Source organism: Marmota flaviventris, chromosome 1 (assembly GCF_047511675.1).
Source record: "Marmota flaviventris isolate mMarFla1 chromosome 1, mMarFla1.hap1, whole genome shotgun sequence".
In the NCBI taxonomy this organism is placed as follows: domain Eukaryota; kingdom Metazoa; phylum Chordata; class Mammalia; order Rodentia; family Sciuridae; genus Marmota; species Marmota flaviventris.
The window spans coordinates 16,299,757-16,317,582 of NC_092498.1; the positions used below are offsets into that span (position 1 = coordinate 16,299,757).

A 17,826-nucleotide genomic window follows, 5' to 3' on the forward strand; every position below is an offset into this window, starting at 1 on the left:
CTTTCCTAAAGAGATAAAGCAACTGAACCATTAGTCATCTGATGGAAAGTAAGGAATAATAAACCATTAGGCATCTAAAGGAAAGTAAGCCAATAATAGCATGAGAAGTGCTATCTTATTATAAAATATTATAGACATGAAAAATATTAGGCAGGTGCAGTGGCACACACCTATAATCCCAGTTACTTGGAAGGCTGTCTCAGAAAAAGAGGAAAAAAAAAAAAAATCGTGGGGGCACTGGTGCTGTAGCTCAGTGGCAGAACACCTGCCTGACATGTGCAGGTCTCTAGGTTCCTCCCCAGAATGGGGGTAAAATCCTGTATAAATGATAGTCAAGAGGTAACACATTTTGATAAATATAGAACATGCAAACAGGATTCTAGGGTAATAAAAGCGTCCTGAATCCCTATACCTAGAAAAGACAACAAAAGAATATTTTCCTATAACCCAAATATGTACATATGTGCTTATATTCACACGTTATCATATATACAAATTATTGACATGTCTTTAAAATAAGATAACAGCAAACCGAGTGGAAGGGAATCTTCAATAACATCACTGAGAATTCCACAACTAACACCTTGACAAAATGTACATAATGGCCTACCTAAGTTGATAATATTTTGGGCCCAGAAGCTAGGATCACAGTGAAACTGGATAGTGTTGTTGGTCACTGGGGAAGCATCACACCTTGCACGAAGGAGGTGCCGTAACCGGTATGTAATCTGAAAGAAAGCAGAGAGAAAACTGAACAATATACCTTTATCAGGTAAATAATACATTACCTTCGCCCAATGAATACCTAAAAACCGTCACTGGTATACATGCAACTGATAATAACCAATCATATGTAGATCAGAAAAGTGGTCATACAAAATAATTTTCTTTTCAAATCATTAAATTTTTGAGGTGTAACTCAGCTTAACTGTTTCACACTGACCTAAAAAGTATTTTAAGGCGATAGGTTAAAGTGAGTTTTTTAAATTAGCAATGAAAGTTCACAGAAATGTCAAATCAAATATTGTAAAAAAATTAGCATACCTTATTCTTTTATTTACTTTAATTTTTAAGGGCAATACTCAATTTAGACTTAGGGATATAATGAGATATAGAAGATGCAAATTAGTCTGCTTAAGAAATGGAATGAGGTCTGCTAGTAGGATGGTTTTCCTTGCTTTTCATGGTGGCTCAGTTCCTACCACCTCCTGCAAAGGGATTCAAAATCTCTGAAGTGAATCCCATAACATCCATTTCTTTTCACAATCCCAATCTTCATTTTCACTTGGTCCTTAAAGATTTCAGTTCCTGGCATTCTATCATTGTCAGTTCCAATACAACTCTTGTCATAATTCTGGATGATTTTAATATTCAACCATCTTTCCAGCACAGATACTAATAATCCTACAAATCCACCAACTCCTATGAACCTTTGCTCTCACAACTTTTCCAGTCTTTCCATCTCACCTCACTATCCCTCAATATCCAGCTTAATTCCCATGGTCAATCATCACAAACATTTTCTTGCACAGATCCTCAACTTTTCTCTCCACTTACCCAATTTACAAATATTCTTCCCTCTCATGAACTTTCCCCCTGAATGAAACATACTACATTGATTAAATCTTTCTGTATCAATATTAATTTAATTCCTGAAATTGAGCTAATAACACATGACATTTCTCTGGTTCATTCATTTCTCTACTCTCATAAATGACTATTTATGAGACTATTCCTTCTATTTTTCTTTTCAAGTCTCCATCATTTTCTCCCCTATTCTCAATCTCAACTGATGGACTTGCTTACCATTTCACTGCGAAAATAGGAACAATCAGGGACCTTATTCAAATTTCCATCATGTATCAGTTATCTATTACAATGGATGAACTGTCCATGCTGGATAAAACCAAGCCAGCCCCATCTTTCCTACTCAGCAATTTTCATGAACCATACCCATCAAGATATAAACATGCTTTAACTTTTTCCAGTTAAAACCAAAACTCTTGACTCCTTTTTTCCTACATTTTTTTCCTCTTGTCTACAACAAAACTCAAAACTCATTTATATACATGGTTTCTCCCCTCTTATTCTTTTCTGAAACCATTATTTTCATACTTGGAGGAGCTTTCATCTCAGGTGGTAATATTGTTCTCCTGGAAACACTTTCTTTACATGGCTTCCTGCATACTGTAATTTCATAGTTTCCCCCTTATTTTGCTAGCAGTTACTTTTTTAATTGCAGTTGCAGCACTGGCACTAGGGATTAAGCCCAGGCCCTTATAAATGCTAGACAAGCACTCCACCATTGACCTATATCCTTATCCCTTTGTAAAAATTTTGAGACAGAGTATCACTAAACTACCTGGACTGCCCTCAAACTTGTGATCCTCCTGCTTCAGCCTCCTGAGTAGCTGGAATTACAAGAATGTGCTACCATGCCCAATTCAGCTGCTACTTCTGGAAGCCACTGAAAATACAATAGGTTCCAATATCAACCTGTTTTTGAAGTGTCCAGTAAGGTGCCAGCTTAATATATATATATATATTTTTGGCCTTGCACAACCTTTCTCTGCAGTATGGGTGTTTTATTTTCTCCCACAACTCCATTTGCTGGAATGCCCCAGGGCTCAGTCTTCTGACTTCTCAATCTTCTTCTAGACCCATATGCTTTTGGTGATTTCAAGCCAATCTCACAGTTTAAATGACTCCTCATTTTAGATTTGCAGCCTGAATCTCTCTTTTGAACTTGCCTTTCCAATGACTAATTTAGCCTCTCCACCTGGTTGTTGAAAAGGAATCATAAATGTGCCAAGTCCAAAGGGAACTCTTGATTTTTCTCTTAAGGTCTACTCTTTGTATAATCTTCCTTATGTCCATCTTCCTACACCTTAAGGTAAAAGGTCTTGGTTCCACTGTTTGTCTCACACCCTATATATTTAACCTGTCAGTAAATCCTGTTGGCTCTTTTAAGATAGATGGATAATCTGACCACTTCTCCTATCAGCTATGCTAGCTCCTGTTCCAAAAATGTGAACTTATCACAAGGTTCTAATTGGTCTCCCTAATTTTTCCTTGTCCTCAAACATCTACATTGTGTTCTCAACATAACAGATGGGGTGACCGTTAATATTATGCCATTTTCTCAAGCTCCTCCAATTATTTTTCACTCTGCTCCAATCCATCAAGCTCCTTGTTGTCCACATAATAAAAACTCTCGACTCAGTCTCTGCATTTGCTATGGGCTCTGCCAGAAATATTCTCCTCGAATATCTGCATGGCTTGCTTTCTCATTTCCTTCAGGTATTTGCTCACAATCACCCTCTTTAGATATTTAGATAATTTCCCCAATATACACCATTGCTCCCATACCACAACTTATTAGCATGAAACAGTCTATACATTTTAGTATTGTCTATCTCTACCAAAATGCAACTCCTTGAGGGCAAAGATTTTGTTTTGTTTACTCTGTTCCTCATCACTCAGAATGATACTTGGCATATGAAAGGTATTCCTTATAATTGCTAAATAAGTAAATTTGCTTCAATTATTACATTATCTCAAAAAAGTATAATAAATTTTGACAAAAAATTAATGAAATTTTAGGACTAAGAACAGTGTTAAGCAAATAGCCCTCAATAAAGCAAAGTGCCTTTCCCCAAGTTTTTCTCCCTTTCTTACATTTTGATATCCTCCAGTAATTCTGACCATAAATCACTCTTATAATGTTAAACAACAGAGCTGTTTTAAGAATTTCTTTGCAAATATCCTTACATTTGTATCATTTTCTAAAATTACTAATTTATTGTATTATTTAAAAGTTTTATTTTACTTGACAAATAGAAATTTTATTTACTTGTCATGTAAAACATATTTTGAAATATGTATACGTCATGAATTAGCCAAATTGAGCTACATGTATTATCTCACATCTTTATGGTGAGAATACTAAATAACTTTTATTAACTATAGTCACCATTTTATACAATAAATTTATAGTGCTGAATTTTTCTTGAATTCATTCATTTAAAATTTTGTATCCTTTGACCAATGTCTCTTCAAAAGCCTCTCAATAATCACTGTTCTACTCTTCTATAAATTCAGTTTTTTTTTTTTCCACCACAAATAATCTGAGATCTTGTGATGTCTTCCTGTGCCCAGCTTATTTCTCTTAGCATAATGCCCTCCATATATGTTGTTGCAACTGACAGGATTCTATTATTTGAAAGTCCCCATGGAAATTCATGTTGAAATTTAATTCCCATTGTGAGATAATAAGAGATGGAGCTTTAAAGGATGATTAAGTCTGTTAAAAAAAAAAAAAAAGCTAAAACTGAAGAACCCCTATTAATACTTATTTCTTAATAATTTCCTAATCCCTGGAACTATAGAAATATTTACTACTATTAAAAAGAATGATTGGGCTTTATTTCCCTGGTTTCTGTCAATATATTTTTTTGTCTTCCCCTAAATTCCATAAAATAAATTCAATGTTTAATGGATGACAAAGAATCCTAAGGAAATATGGTAAGGCTCAAATATTTCAAAATATACTTCATTTAAGAACACTGGCTTCTGAAAGGATTGTGTTCTTCAACTGGGTTTGCTCTTTTTTCTGACTACAATTCATTTACAAAACAAATAAACAAATAAAAAACCCCAAAACTAGAAGAACTAAAATCATAAAACTCCTAAAACAAGCTTCTGGATACTGACCTTCCTTGGCAATGATTTTTTTCTTCTTCTTCTAATATCACACCAAAAGCCCAGCAACAAAGAGCAAAAATAAACAAGAATTCTGTCTTTTTAAAATATATATATATAATGAAAAGTCATATGATATTGTATAGATATGCTTTGTAGTGAACTATAGTAGCAATAATTTCTATCCATGATAAAGAGTTCGTTGCAGCATTTCTTTTCCTGTTCTTTTTCTCTGTTTTTAAGGGTTAGAATTAACAAAGGGAAGGAACAGAAAACTCAACATAAAGATTTAGAAGGAGAACTTATGGTGTTGGGACCTTGGCCATTATTGGGTGTTAGCTGAGGCGGCCTCATGGGTTAGCATTTCCATATATATGACCTGGCTGGATTGGCGTTTGGGGGCTTTTAGCCCCCGCGCAGGCTTTTGACCTTAGCACCGCCTAATGGTTTAATCTGAAATCTGCCTAGGCCTCAGTGGTAGTGACATAACTGCTCCTTATTGGTTCTTGCTACTGTCTCTTCTTACCCCCTCCTAGCACTATATAACCTTGTCCCTTACACAATAAAGTTGAGATTATTGCACCTTCACGGTTGACTCATCTCCCCACTGGGTGTGATTGTGGGCCAGGTTGGATGGCGGGCCGGGTAGAGACACTTAACCCTCTCGCTCAACCCCGGAGACACTAGCTGGTCTAGTGTGCTTCACTACCCCTGTTGGAGGGCGATTCCGACAGTTGGTGCCTCGGAGTAGATAGGCTGGTCTCCCACGTACCCTTGTCGCAGGGGGTGACATATGGGACCTAGATTTGAGATTCATTGGATGTGATTCTAAAATCTTTTATTAAGCACTGTCAAAATTCTAAGTTTCATAGGTGTGGGTATCATATATAGATCCTTCTATATGTGCTACCATAGATGTGAAATTCTTGACCTTAATATCACCTTTGAAAATGTTAAATAGAGAATTCGATTTTCTGGATTGGTGCATTATATTACTAAAGAACTATTTGATTTTTAGCACAGTGCAGAAGTTCTTTAAAAAACTTATGTCTTTTTCCTTAATTCCATTTTGTTTTAAATCACATTTTAAATGTAGTTTTCTCAGTTAGTAAAAGTTGTCCAACTGAAAAAAAAATAAACAAGCAAAACCACATCAAACTAAAATGCTTCTGCATAATAGGGGAAACAATGAAGAAAATGAAAAGGCAGCCTAAGATAGGGAAAAATTATTTGCAAACTATATATCCAATATGGGCAAATATTCAAGACAAACAAAGAACTCACACAACTCAATAGTCAAAAACAAAACAACAAACAAAAAAACAACAAAACAAATACAAAAAACATACAACATGCAAGAAAGGCACAGTGGCACACACCTGTAATCCCAGTGGCTCTGGAGGCTGAGGCAAGAGGATCACAAGTTCCAGGTCAGCCTCAGCAACTTAGGAAGGCCCTAAGCAACTTGGTAAGACTCTGTCTCAAAATAAAATACTAAATAGGGCTGGGGATGTGGCTCAATGGATAAATGCCCCTGGGTTCAATCCCACATCTAAAAATAAAATAAAATTTTCATTTCCTTATTTACAAATGATATAGGAGCTATGTGACCCTGTTACCCCTGCTACTTGGGAGGCTGAGGCAGGAAGAGAGCAAACTCAAGGCTAGACTGGGCAATTTAACAAGACCCTGTCTCAAAATAAAAATTTAAAAAGTGGAAAAAGTAGATGTAGCTCAGTGATAGGGTGCTTGCCTAGCATGCAAAGGCTAGGTTCAATCTCCAGTATTGTGAAAGAAAAAAAAAAAAGAGAGAAAGAGGAAATTCCTGTCATTTGATTTCAAAAAATAGGTGGCAGAAAACTGATTTGGATGTCATATTATTTCAGGCTATAAATCTCTATTGAAACTAGTGACCTGAGAGGCCATCACACTGTTTCTACAACCATGGCCAGTCAGTCATAGGGGATTCAGTAGTTGCATGTATGCTGAGAAGCCAATGGCCAAGGTGTTTGAGGCCTGCAAGTAAAAGAACCACAGCTCTTTGACCCTTGTTTGCAACATCAGGCCAGAAGTCCATAAAAATTAGCACTAAATGGATAGGAGAAGAAAGAAACCTATTCTGTGGATTGGCATTTACTCATGGAAAATGAAGTTTTAGCACAACTTGAGTTCTGTTCTTACGAAAGGCATTAAATTATTTCTGCATGTCCCTTCACATTCTGGAAATCAGCAAATCTAGCCTGTTATTTGTATAGACTTACTTATCCAGAGATTTCAGCTTTTTACCTCATAATTATTAGAAATTTAATGAGTATGTATTGTCTGTTTTCCTATTTCTTTTAGCTTAAGCAAAAAAAATGTACCAACATTGACTTTTTATTTCTTAGATTCAGTAGGAAAAAAAGAGAAAATTTAAAGAAAAAGATTAAATAATTTTTCCCCTAACACATTCTTGAAGGACAGGGGCTTTATCTAGGAAAAAATAGTAAATAGTTATTTATAACCTTTTTTAAATAGCAGCTAGCCTTAAAGTCATTTCTTCTGGCAAAAGTTTAGAACAATCAATACTAGTACATGTGTTTGGGCTGATTTTAGTTTATCTTTATCAAAATTATTAGTTAATAAGACTAAGTAATTTGTTATATGTTATTATTTGGGTTACTGATCATTTAGGAGATTTTGTTATACATTTTCAAAAAATAAAAAAAGACTAAAGTAGAAATTTTTAAGAACATTTATATGGCTTGACTTTAAATGGCTAAATGTCTTCTAGATCCTCAAAGCATGGTCCACAGATGAGCAGCATTAGCACCATCTTGGCTTATTAGAAATGCAAAATCTGGTCCCATGCCAGCAGTACTCAACAGGCATAGCCAAGTGATTCAAATGAAGTGACATACTAGACTACTTTTAAGATAGTTCAGTGAAGGGTTGGGGTTGTGGCTCACGGTAGAGCGCTTGCCTAGCATGTGAGAGGCACCGGGTTCAATTCTCAGCACCGCATATAAACAAATAAATGAATAAAGGTCCATTAATAATTAATAAAAATTTAAAAATTCACTGAGAGCTCAGTAGTGGGGTGCTTGGCTTGCATGTGTTATGCCTTGGGTTCGATTCCTAGCACAGAAAGAAAAAAGGAAAACAAACACCAACAAAAAAAATTCGCCAAATAGGGTTGAAATATCCAGTATCATATATTGCAGTATAGTACTAAGGAGAGGAACACAGACTCTGGAGTCTGGTTTGATATGGAGAGCGGCAAATGAAATCATGGCCTCTGACTCTCTCCTGGCTGTGTTTGAGCTAGAAGCTGCTTGTGCGAAGATGTAGGTCAAAATGGCCCAGTTATGACACTATGAAGGCAGCGCAAAGAGGAAAGTTCATTGCATTAAGCTCTTTCATTAAAAAAAGAAAACAAACATCAACAAATAAACAACCTGACATTACATCTCAAAGCCCTAGAAAAAGAAAAACAAATCAACACTAAAAGCAGTTGAAGACAGGAAACAATTAAAATCAGGGTGGAAATCAATGAAATTGAAAAAAAAAATTCAAAAAATAGACAAAACAAAAAGCTGGTTCTTTGAAAAAATAAATAAAATTGATAAACCCCTTAACACTCTAACGAAAAGAGAGAGAAAATGGAAATTACTAAAATTTGTGATGAAAAAGGAAACGTCATGACAGACACCACTGGTATACAGAAGATAATTAGAAACTATTTTGAAAATTTATACTCCAGTAAAATAGAAAATCCTGAAGCCACCAACAAATTTCTAGAGGCATATGATCTACCCAAACTGAATCAGGAGGACATACACAATTTAAATAGATGAATTTCAAGCAAGGAAAGAGAAGACACCATCAAAAGTCTACCAACCAAGAAAAGCTCAGGACCAGATGGATTCTCAGCCAAGTTCTACAAGACCTTCAGAGAAGAATTAATACCAATATTCAATTATTCCACGAAATAGAAAAGCAGGAAATCCTTCCAGACTCATTCTACAAAGCTAGTGTCACCCCAATACCAAAGCCAGACAAAGACTCATCAAAGAAAGAAAACTTCAGACCAATATCCTTGATGAACAGAGACACAAAAAAAATCTTAATAAAATTCTGGCAAATTTCATACAAAAACATATTAAAAAGATAGTGCACCATGATCAAGTGGGGTTCATCCCACGGATGCAAGGTTGGTTCAACATACGGAAATCAATAAATGTAATTCACCACATCAATAGACTCAAAGATAAAAATTATATGATTATATCAATAGATCCAGAGAAAGTATTTGACAAAATACTTCCATGTTCAAAATACTAGAAAAACTAGGAACATACCTCAACATTATAAAAGCTATATATGCTAAACCCAAGGCCAGCATCATTCTAAATGGAGAGAAATTGGAAGCATTCCCTCTAAAAACTGGAACAAGACAGGGTTGCTCTCTTTCACTACTTTTATTTAACAAAGTCCTCGAAATTCCAGCTACAGCAATTAGTTGAAAAAAATTAAAGGAATACAAATAAGAAAAGAAGAACTCAAACTATCATTATTTGCTGATGACATGATTTTATACTTAGAGAATCCAAAAACTTCCACCAGAAAACTTCTAGAATTAATAAACGCATTCAGCAAAGTAGCAGGATATAAAATCAATACCCATAAATCAAATGCATTTCTATACATCAGTGATGAATCCTTTGAAAGAGAAATTAGGAAAACCATCCCACTCACAATAGCCTCAGAAAGAATAAAATACTTGGGAATCAATTAACAAAAGAGGTGAAATACCTCTACAAGAAAAACTATAGAACACTAAAGAAAGAAATTGAAGAAGACCTTAGAAGATGGAAAGACCTTTCATGCTCTTGAATACACAGAATTAATGTTGTCAAAAAGGCCAAGCTACCAAAAGCACTATACAGACTCAATGTGATACCAATTTAAATCCCAATCTCATACCTCATAGAAATAGAAAAGGTGTCATGAAATTCATTTGGAAAAATAAGAGACCCACAAGAGCCAAAGCAATCCTTAGCAAGAAGAGTGAAGCAGGAGGCATTAAAATACCAGACTTAAACTACCCTCTAGAGCCATAGTAACAAAAACAGCATGGTATTAGCATGAAAACAGACATGTAGACCAACGGTACAGAACAGAAGACATAGAGACAAACTCATATAAATAGTTATCTCATTCTAGACAAAGGTGTCCAAAACATATACTGAAGAAAGCTCTTCAAAAAATGGGGCTCAATAAACTGGAAACCCATATGCAGCAAAATAAAGTTAATCCCCTATTTCTCATCATGCACAAAACTCAATGTGGCTCAAGGACCTAGGAATTAGACCAGACACTGAGCCTAACAGAGGAAAAAGTAGGCCCAAATCTTCATCATGTCGGATCGGGCCCTGACTTCCTTAACAAGACTTCTAAAGTGCAAGAAATAAATCAAGAAGCAATAAATTTAAACTAAAATGCTTCTTCTCTGCAAAAGAAAACAATCAATGAGCTGAAGAGAGAGCCTACAGTGTAGGAGCAAAATTTTGCCACATGAACATCAGATAGAGTACTAATCGCCAAGATATATAAAGAACTCAAAAAACTTAGCACCACAAAACCAAACAACCCAATCAATAAATGGGCTAAGGAACTGAAGAGACACTTCTCAGAAGATATATAATCAATCAACAAATATATCAAAAAACGTTCAACACCTCTAGTAATCAGAGAAATGCAAATCAAAACTACTCTAAGATTTCATCTCACTCCAGTCAGAATGGTAGTTATCAAGAATACAAGAAACACTAAGTGTTGGCGAGGATGTGGGAGAAGAGGCACACTCATTCATTGCTGGTGAGACTGCAAATTGGTGCAGCCAATATGGAAAGCAGTATGGAAAATCCTTGGAAAATTGGGAATGGAACCACCATTTGACCAAGCTATCCCTCTCCTCGGTCTATACCCAAAGGAGTTAAAAACTGCATACTACAGTGACACAGCCACATAAATTTTTATAGCAGCACAATTCATAATAGCTCAACTGTGGAACCAACCTAGATGGCCTTCAATAGATAAATGGATAAGGAAACTGTGGTATATACGCAATGGAATATAACTCAGCGATAAAAGAGAATAAAATCAGGGCATTTGCAGGTAAATGGATGGAATTAGAGAATATCGTGCTAAATGAAGTAAGCCAATCCCCCAAATCCAAAGGCCAAATGTTTTCTCTAAGTGGATGCTAATCCATAATGGTGGGGCATGGGATGAGTTGAAGAACTTTGGATTGGGCAAAGGGAAGCGGGGAAATGGGCATGGGAGCAAGAGAGATGGTGGAATGAGAAGGACATCATTACCCTAGGGTACATATATGATTGCACAAATGGTGTGATCCTACTTCGTGTACAACCAGAAGTGAAAAATTGTGCTTCATTTGTGTACAGTGAATCGAAGAGCATTCTTCTGTCATGTATAACTGATTAGAACAAATAAATTTAAACAAAAATGGCCCAGTTATATGGTAACGCTGGCCAGGGGTGCCATGTGTGAAGGCTCGAGGCTCTATCAGTTGAAGACTTGAGTTCAGCACTTTCTTCCAGAGACAGAAGATTCTGAGCAAAACAAGATGATGACCCTACTATCTTGCGAGTTCTGCATCCTTCAGACTCTGTCTGCTTTGCTGAAACTTTCCCATAATTGAACTTTTTTTAAAAAATTGGGGGTGGGGTGGTATCTCTGATAAATCAGGGATTGAACTCAGAGGCACTTGACCACTGAGCCCCATCCCCAGCCCTATTTTGTATTTTATTTACAGACAGGGTCTCACTGAGTTGCTTAGCACCTTGCTTTTGCTGAGGCTGGCTTTGAACTCTCAATCCTCCTGCCTCAGCCTCCCAAACTTTTAAGATTACAGGCATGCACCACTGTGCCCGGCCACAATTAACCTTTTAATGATGAAAACTATCAAATAAACTTTCTGAGCTAGCTCTGAGTCAGTCACCAGTCTGTCAGCACTCACCTGGCTGTGAGACTTGGCTACCACTTGGCTACCAATCTGGCCCCAGCTTTTTCTCCCTAGGTGTGTCTGTCTTTTCTTTATCTCCTATCGCTCCTACAGTATTTCCCTTAATTAACAGCCAGGACCCAGAGTAGAGATGGGGCCCTGGCAGTTTGACACTGTAATTTGATGCTTAGTAACACCTCTTAACTGGGTGATATTAGTCATATGTAACTCTATTCCTTGATTTCATCATTTGTATAATGGGAATGGATAGGTGTATCTATCACATAAGAATGATGTAAAAGTTTAAATATTGCATAAAAATGCTTAGAATTAGATCCTGGCTTGCTACAGATGATCAGTGAATGTTTACTATCATTATTTATTAACATTATTATTTGTATTAAGTTTAATTGCTATGAAAACAGTGAAAAGTTGGGAAAAAAATAGGAGTGATCTAGTAGATTAAAATTGAAGTCACACCTAAATTGTACCAGTTAAAAATATTTTTTAAAACCAAGATATTTTGGTCACTTAAAATTAGAAATAGGGGGCTGGGGATTTGGCTCAAGCGGTAGCGCACTCGCCTGGTATGCGTGTGGCCCGGGTTCGATCATCAGCACCACATATAAACAACGATGTTGTGTCCGCTGAAAACTAAAAAATAAATATTTAAAAAAAAATTCTCTCTCTCTCTCAAAAAAAAAAAATTAGAAATAGGTAAATCACATTGAATTTCAGCCTCCTGAGTAGCTGGGACTGCAAGTGCACAATATCACACAAGGCTCATTTATGAATTTCAAGCAGTCCAGTGACTCTTGTTTTACTACACACTTTTACAAAAGTCAAATACCATACTTTATCTTACCAATCGCTTGCTATAAAGTAATGCTGTACTGCTGCCACTGGAAACTGCCCATTTAGAAAAATGCATGACATGTTCCAACTGCTTAGAAAGTCCAGCTACTTCCTGTTGTTGTTGCATAAGTTTCATGCGATGATCCTTTGCAAGGCTCTGAAAAGAAGGAAATAATTTCAAATTATTTTCTGCACTTAACATTTATTTCAAAGGACATTTTTAGATAAGCAAATGAGAATAAGTGCCCTCAAATATACCAACTGATAGCAGCTGAAAATACTCTTAGTATTTTTTTCCTTAGTACAAAAGATCACTCTCACTGGAACAAACAAACAAAAACCATATCTCATAAATTGCCTCCAGCCCTTATCCCTTGGGTTTGGCTTTACATATTCTGGGCTTTAGATCTCTGTTAATGCATCCTGCCAAATACACAAAAGGACAAAAGCATGCATTAGCTATAATATACACAATGTTAAGTTCAAAATTTGCAAATGAAATAGATGTACTATTAAGCAATTTAATGATTCAATACATACAGTGGATAATTGTGTTAATGCACTTTTATAAAGCTACATAAAAGCAGAATACAGAATGATTTTATCAATGATATGATCTTACCTTTTAGGTATTCTAGTCCCACCTGAAACTAGTTTGTGCTCAGAATAATGAAGTGTGGTAAATAACACTTCTCCTTTGGATGTAGTATTAATATTTAGAAAGGCATTGTTATGGTTTACATATGAGGTGTCCCCTAAAAGCTTGTGTGAGTAAGGCAACAAAATTTAGAGATGAATCAGGTTATGAGCATCTTGATATAATCAATTAATCCCTGACAGGGATTAACTGGGTGGTAACTATAGGCAGGTAGGGTGGGTCTGGAGGAAGTAAGTCATTGGGGGCATGCCTTGGGGGTTTATATTTTGTCCATGGTGAGGAGAGTCTCTTTCCGTGTTTCCTGGTGTGATGTCCTGAGCTGCTTCCCTCTGTCACACCCTTCCACCATGCTGCTCTTCCTCGCCTGGAGCCCTGGGGAAGAGAGTCAGCTATCTATAGACTGAGACCTCTGAAATCATGAGCCCCCAAATAAACTTTTTCTCCTCTAATTGTTCTTATCAGTCTTTTGGTCATAGCAGCAAAAAAGCTGATTAAAACAGGTATGATATCATTTCTGTCTACTGAGAATTACCATGGGATCCAAAACATACAGTGGATAATTGTGTTAATGCACTTTTATAAAGCTACATAAAAGCAGAATACAGAATTTCTGTAAGGAAAATACATACTGCCTTTAGCAAACAGGGTAGTCCTAAAGTGGAGAGCACTAAACTTGGATTATTTTAAAGGTCCATCCAAAAACCTCATTCTCATCCTAGCAAAGAAAGGGGAATAAACAGGGCTTCCTACTAACTCAAATTAGAAAAGTTTAAAAGTAAAACTGCTATATTTCAACATGTACCTATGTTCTCAATAAAGACTGCATTTTTTAGTTCTAAATTTGGAAAACACACATGCTAATTAAATTGATTTAGCTATTGAAGGACTGTTAACAGGCAATGGCTTTGCCATATCTAATTTAAGCTTAAAGAGAAGATGACTTACCTTTTAGACTATTTCTGACCTCTGTGAGACCTAAGTGTTTCTTTGGAAACATTCTAGTGGAAATAGAAATTTGTTGACTTTTGAGGAGGTTGCAAATTAAGGAGAAGAAGCCCTAGTGTCTTGGTCTTCTATGGTAACAACTGTTTGGACTTTAGCAAATAAAATTGGTTAAATTTATTTGCCTTTAAGGAGAACTCTGAACCAGGAAAATTGTTATGAGGAATAGAGGCATTTTTAAAAGGTGCCGTGAAAATTACAAGTGAAGACTGATTAAAAATAATATTGATGACCAGATTCATTTTTATAGATTCAAGGGTCTGGTTATTTTAAAGTTCTTCAAATGATTCTAATGTACAATAAAGTTTGGAAACAGCAGTATGTGCATTACTAATACCTGGGGAAGCAAATCAAAGTGATGTTTATTAAGTAGAGCTTTGAATACTTCCAATTTTGATTAAATGTGGGTTTTTAAAAGTTTATATACAAATTGCAAAGACTTAAAAACATAGTTACTACAAAGGGGGTCGGATTCCTTCTGCTCAAAACATTTCCTAACCAAATAACTTATTCCTAAAAAACAGAGAATTATTTTAGTCTTTGTTTCATGGGACTGGTTGATAAAACGTGGGAATGACTAGACTTTCAAGCAAGAACTTTCTGACAGAGAACTTAAACTTGGTCAACTATGAAATAAAGAGGCTGAACTTATTATTTCTAGAAATCTTAATTTTTTTTTAACTCTGCTAATGTTAGGATTCTTTAATTCTCATTCTAAATTGCTTCTTGACTGTGAATTCTTTCTGCATTGATATATTAAAGAATGCCTCAAAATGATGCAATTAATATTATACCTTAAAATACAATGTACAAGTTGTTATCTCATTTTATTTGATGTCAAGCACTGACTTTGGATATTGACCTTCATGAGTTCAAAAAAAGCTGATGAAGATAGCAATATTTTTCTTAACTGCAGTTAGAAACAACTATCCTAGTTGCCTTGAACATCACTTCCTAAGTGATGCTTTCATATTAATACTATAAAATGTTGAGGGTAGGAGCCACAATAATTTACTTAATTTCTCACAGGGTTAAATACGAACGGTTATGCACTGTTTAACAATAGGATACACTATATGAAACATCATTAAGCAATTTCCTCATTGGGCGAACATCTCAGGGTACACTTACAAATAATCTTATGGGACCACTGTTATGTATGTAGTCTGTTTGTTATAATTTGGACATGGAATGTTCCCCAAAAGTCCATAGCTGGTGGCACTATAGTAGGGTGGTGGGGTCTAGTTGGAGGAAGGGCACTAGGGATATACCTTTGAAGGATATATTGGGACCCAGGCCTCTTCCTCTGTTGTTGCTTCCTGGCAGCCATGAGGTGAGCAGCATTCCTTTACATCATGCTTTGCCATGATGTTCTGCCTCACCGTGGGCCTATATGATGGGGCCAAGAAACCAATGGACTGAAACTTCTTCAACAATGAGCCCAAACAAACCTTTCCTCCTTTAACTTAATTTTCTCAGGTATTCTATCACAGTGATGGAAAGCTGACTAACTCATCATTGTTGACAGAAGCATCACTATGTGGGGGATGAGTGATATCTCCCAGTGTTATCTTCCTAGAAAAATTTATTGGAACTCTGCCACTTTGGTGATACAAAGTTATCACTTCAGTGAATTTGTAAAATGGCCCATCTCTTCAACATTCCTCCTATGAGCAAAACTTACATTTATGCTGTGAAGCAAACAATGAGGAGTAAAACATTCCCAGTGTATTATAAAACTATAAATAGACAATACAGAATCTGTCAAAGGAAAACTAGGATTGGGGAAGAGATGTTATCAAATTGTAAATGGAAACGATTACAAAAGGACTATGATTTCAAATTCACATACATTAGAAAATTTTGTTGAATCACAACATACTGTCCCCTCTAGTAACTTACCTCTAGCTGATGCAGCAGAGCTTTTCCTTTTTTATTTATTTCTACCATCAATGTAAAGATAGCAACTTTAATATCCTGTTCCACCTGCTTTTGATTTTGATTTACTTCAATTATTCTGAAAATTAAATGAAGGAAAAAAATCTAAAACTTAAGGCAGACTTTTTTTTACAATATTTAAAATTTATATTTTAATATCTAAATTAAACCAAAATGTTTTCAGCCCTTTAAAGATCCATTTCTGGGTCCTTCCATTTATTTATTTTTACTCGTGTATTTATTTTTTGGTACTAGGGTTCGAATCCAGGGTGCTTTACCACTGAACTACATTCCCAACCTTTTTTATTTTTGAATCTTAGGCAGGGTCTCGGCTAAGTTGCTGAGGCTCTCACTAAGGTGCCAAGGCTGGTCTCAAACTTGCTAAACTTCCTGCCTTGGCCTCTCAAGTCTCTGGATCATGGGCAGGTGCCACCATGCCCAGCTGAGTCCTTCCATTTAAAATCAACTGTTCTGAAGATGACAATGAAATTAAATTCTGAAAGATAACAAGTCATTCAGATTGATCTTTAAAGCAAAATACTCAAAATTGGAAGAGAATGAGCACATTTTAGGAGAATGTTATTTGGAAAGATATTTGATATCCAGGAAAATCAATACTCTAACTACCTAAAGGATGGGGTAGGGGGATTGGACTAAAACTAGGATTTATAAACATGATAAAGAAACTACGACTGAACTAGTTTTGTCATGCTCACTGCAACTAAGAGGTAGAAAAGTATAAATACAATACTCTGACCTTAGACTTCTGAACTGCTGAAGTATTCATTATATCTGAATGAAAGCAAAAAAAAAAAAAAAAAAAAAAAAAAAAAACTTCGCTACTTCTTACAAAACATATTTATCTTGAAAACTAAACAGTCAAATAACTATGTTATGTTTCATCAATCAAAACTTTTCTTCCTTCAGTTTGAAAGAGTGGGAATGTGATCTCATGGAAATGAAATAGATAGAAAGAAAACATACAGCATCACACCAGAATATTTTACAGAAGTAGAAAAGACAGTAAGTCAAATATCAAACTTTATGAAATTAAAGAAAAAGCTTCATTTTTCCTGTTTATCCCATACTATACTTCTCATTTTAAAACCAAAATGGTGGAGATATTATTCTCTGTTGAACATTCTTCAAGATAAATTGTTTAATATCAACTTAGCTATAGGATTAAGAGACCTATATAAGCCTATGAAGCAACCAATCTCAAAAAACAAAAACAAAAACAAAAAAACAACTCATTTAAATCTTTCTGATGGTAGAATGTATAAATAAGGGGAAAACAGACATGTTTACAAACACATAAAAATGAGTTAATAGCAAAATTAGTGTGGTAATTTAATCCTTCTAAAATCAGATAGGCTATAAAGAAATGCAAGTAATCAATACATTAATAATGAAGATTCTTTAAATTTTTACATTTCAGAAGCTAACATCTTGACATATAAGAATGCTATTATTTTGTTAAAAAACAGAATTGCATAAATCACTAAAAAAGAAAACAAGTAAAAACATATTTGAAGAACTCACACTACCTGATTTCATGACATTATAAAAATGAAAGTTGAGTATTGGCAAAAAAGAAAACACAATCAATGGAACAGAGCACAGTTAAGAAATAACCCCACACTTACATGGTTAATTGATTTTC

General features: G+C 35.4%; 1 protein-coding gene across 3 annotated transcripts in view; it reads right to left on the reverse strand.

The window, feature by feature from the left end:
- The window catches only part of Trim24 (tripartite motif containing 24), a 101,679-nt gene that overhangs the window by 27,352 nt on the left and 56,501 nt on the right, over positions 1 to 17,826 (reverse strand). For all 3 annotated transcript variants that reach the window (XM_027952141.2, XM_027952140.2, XM_027952139.2), the window contains 3 exons: positions 16,128 to 16,242; positions 12,576 to 12,722; positions 611 to 728 (listed from right to left, as the gene is read on the reverse strand). In XM_027952141.2, coding sequence (XP_027807942.2) covers positions 611 to 728; positions 12,576 to 12,722; positions 16,128 to 16,242 — 380 coding nt within the window. The remainder of the gene's footprint in view (positions 1 to 610; positions 729 to 12,575; positions 12,723 to 16,127; positions 16,243 to 17,826) is intronic.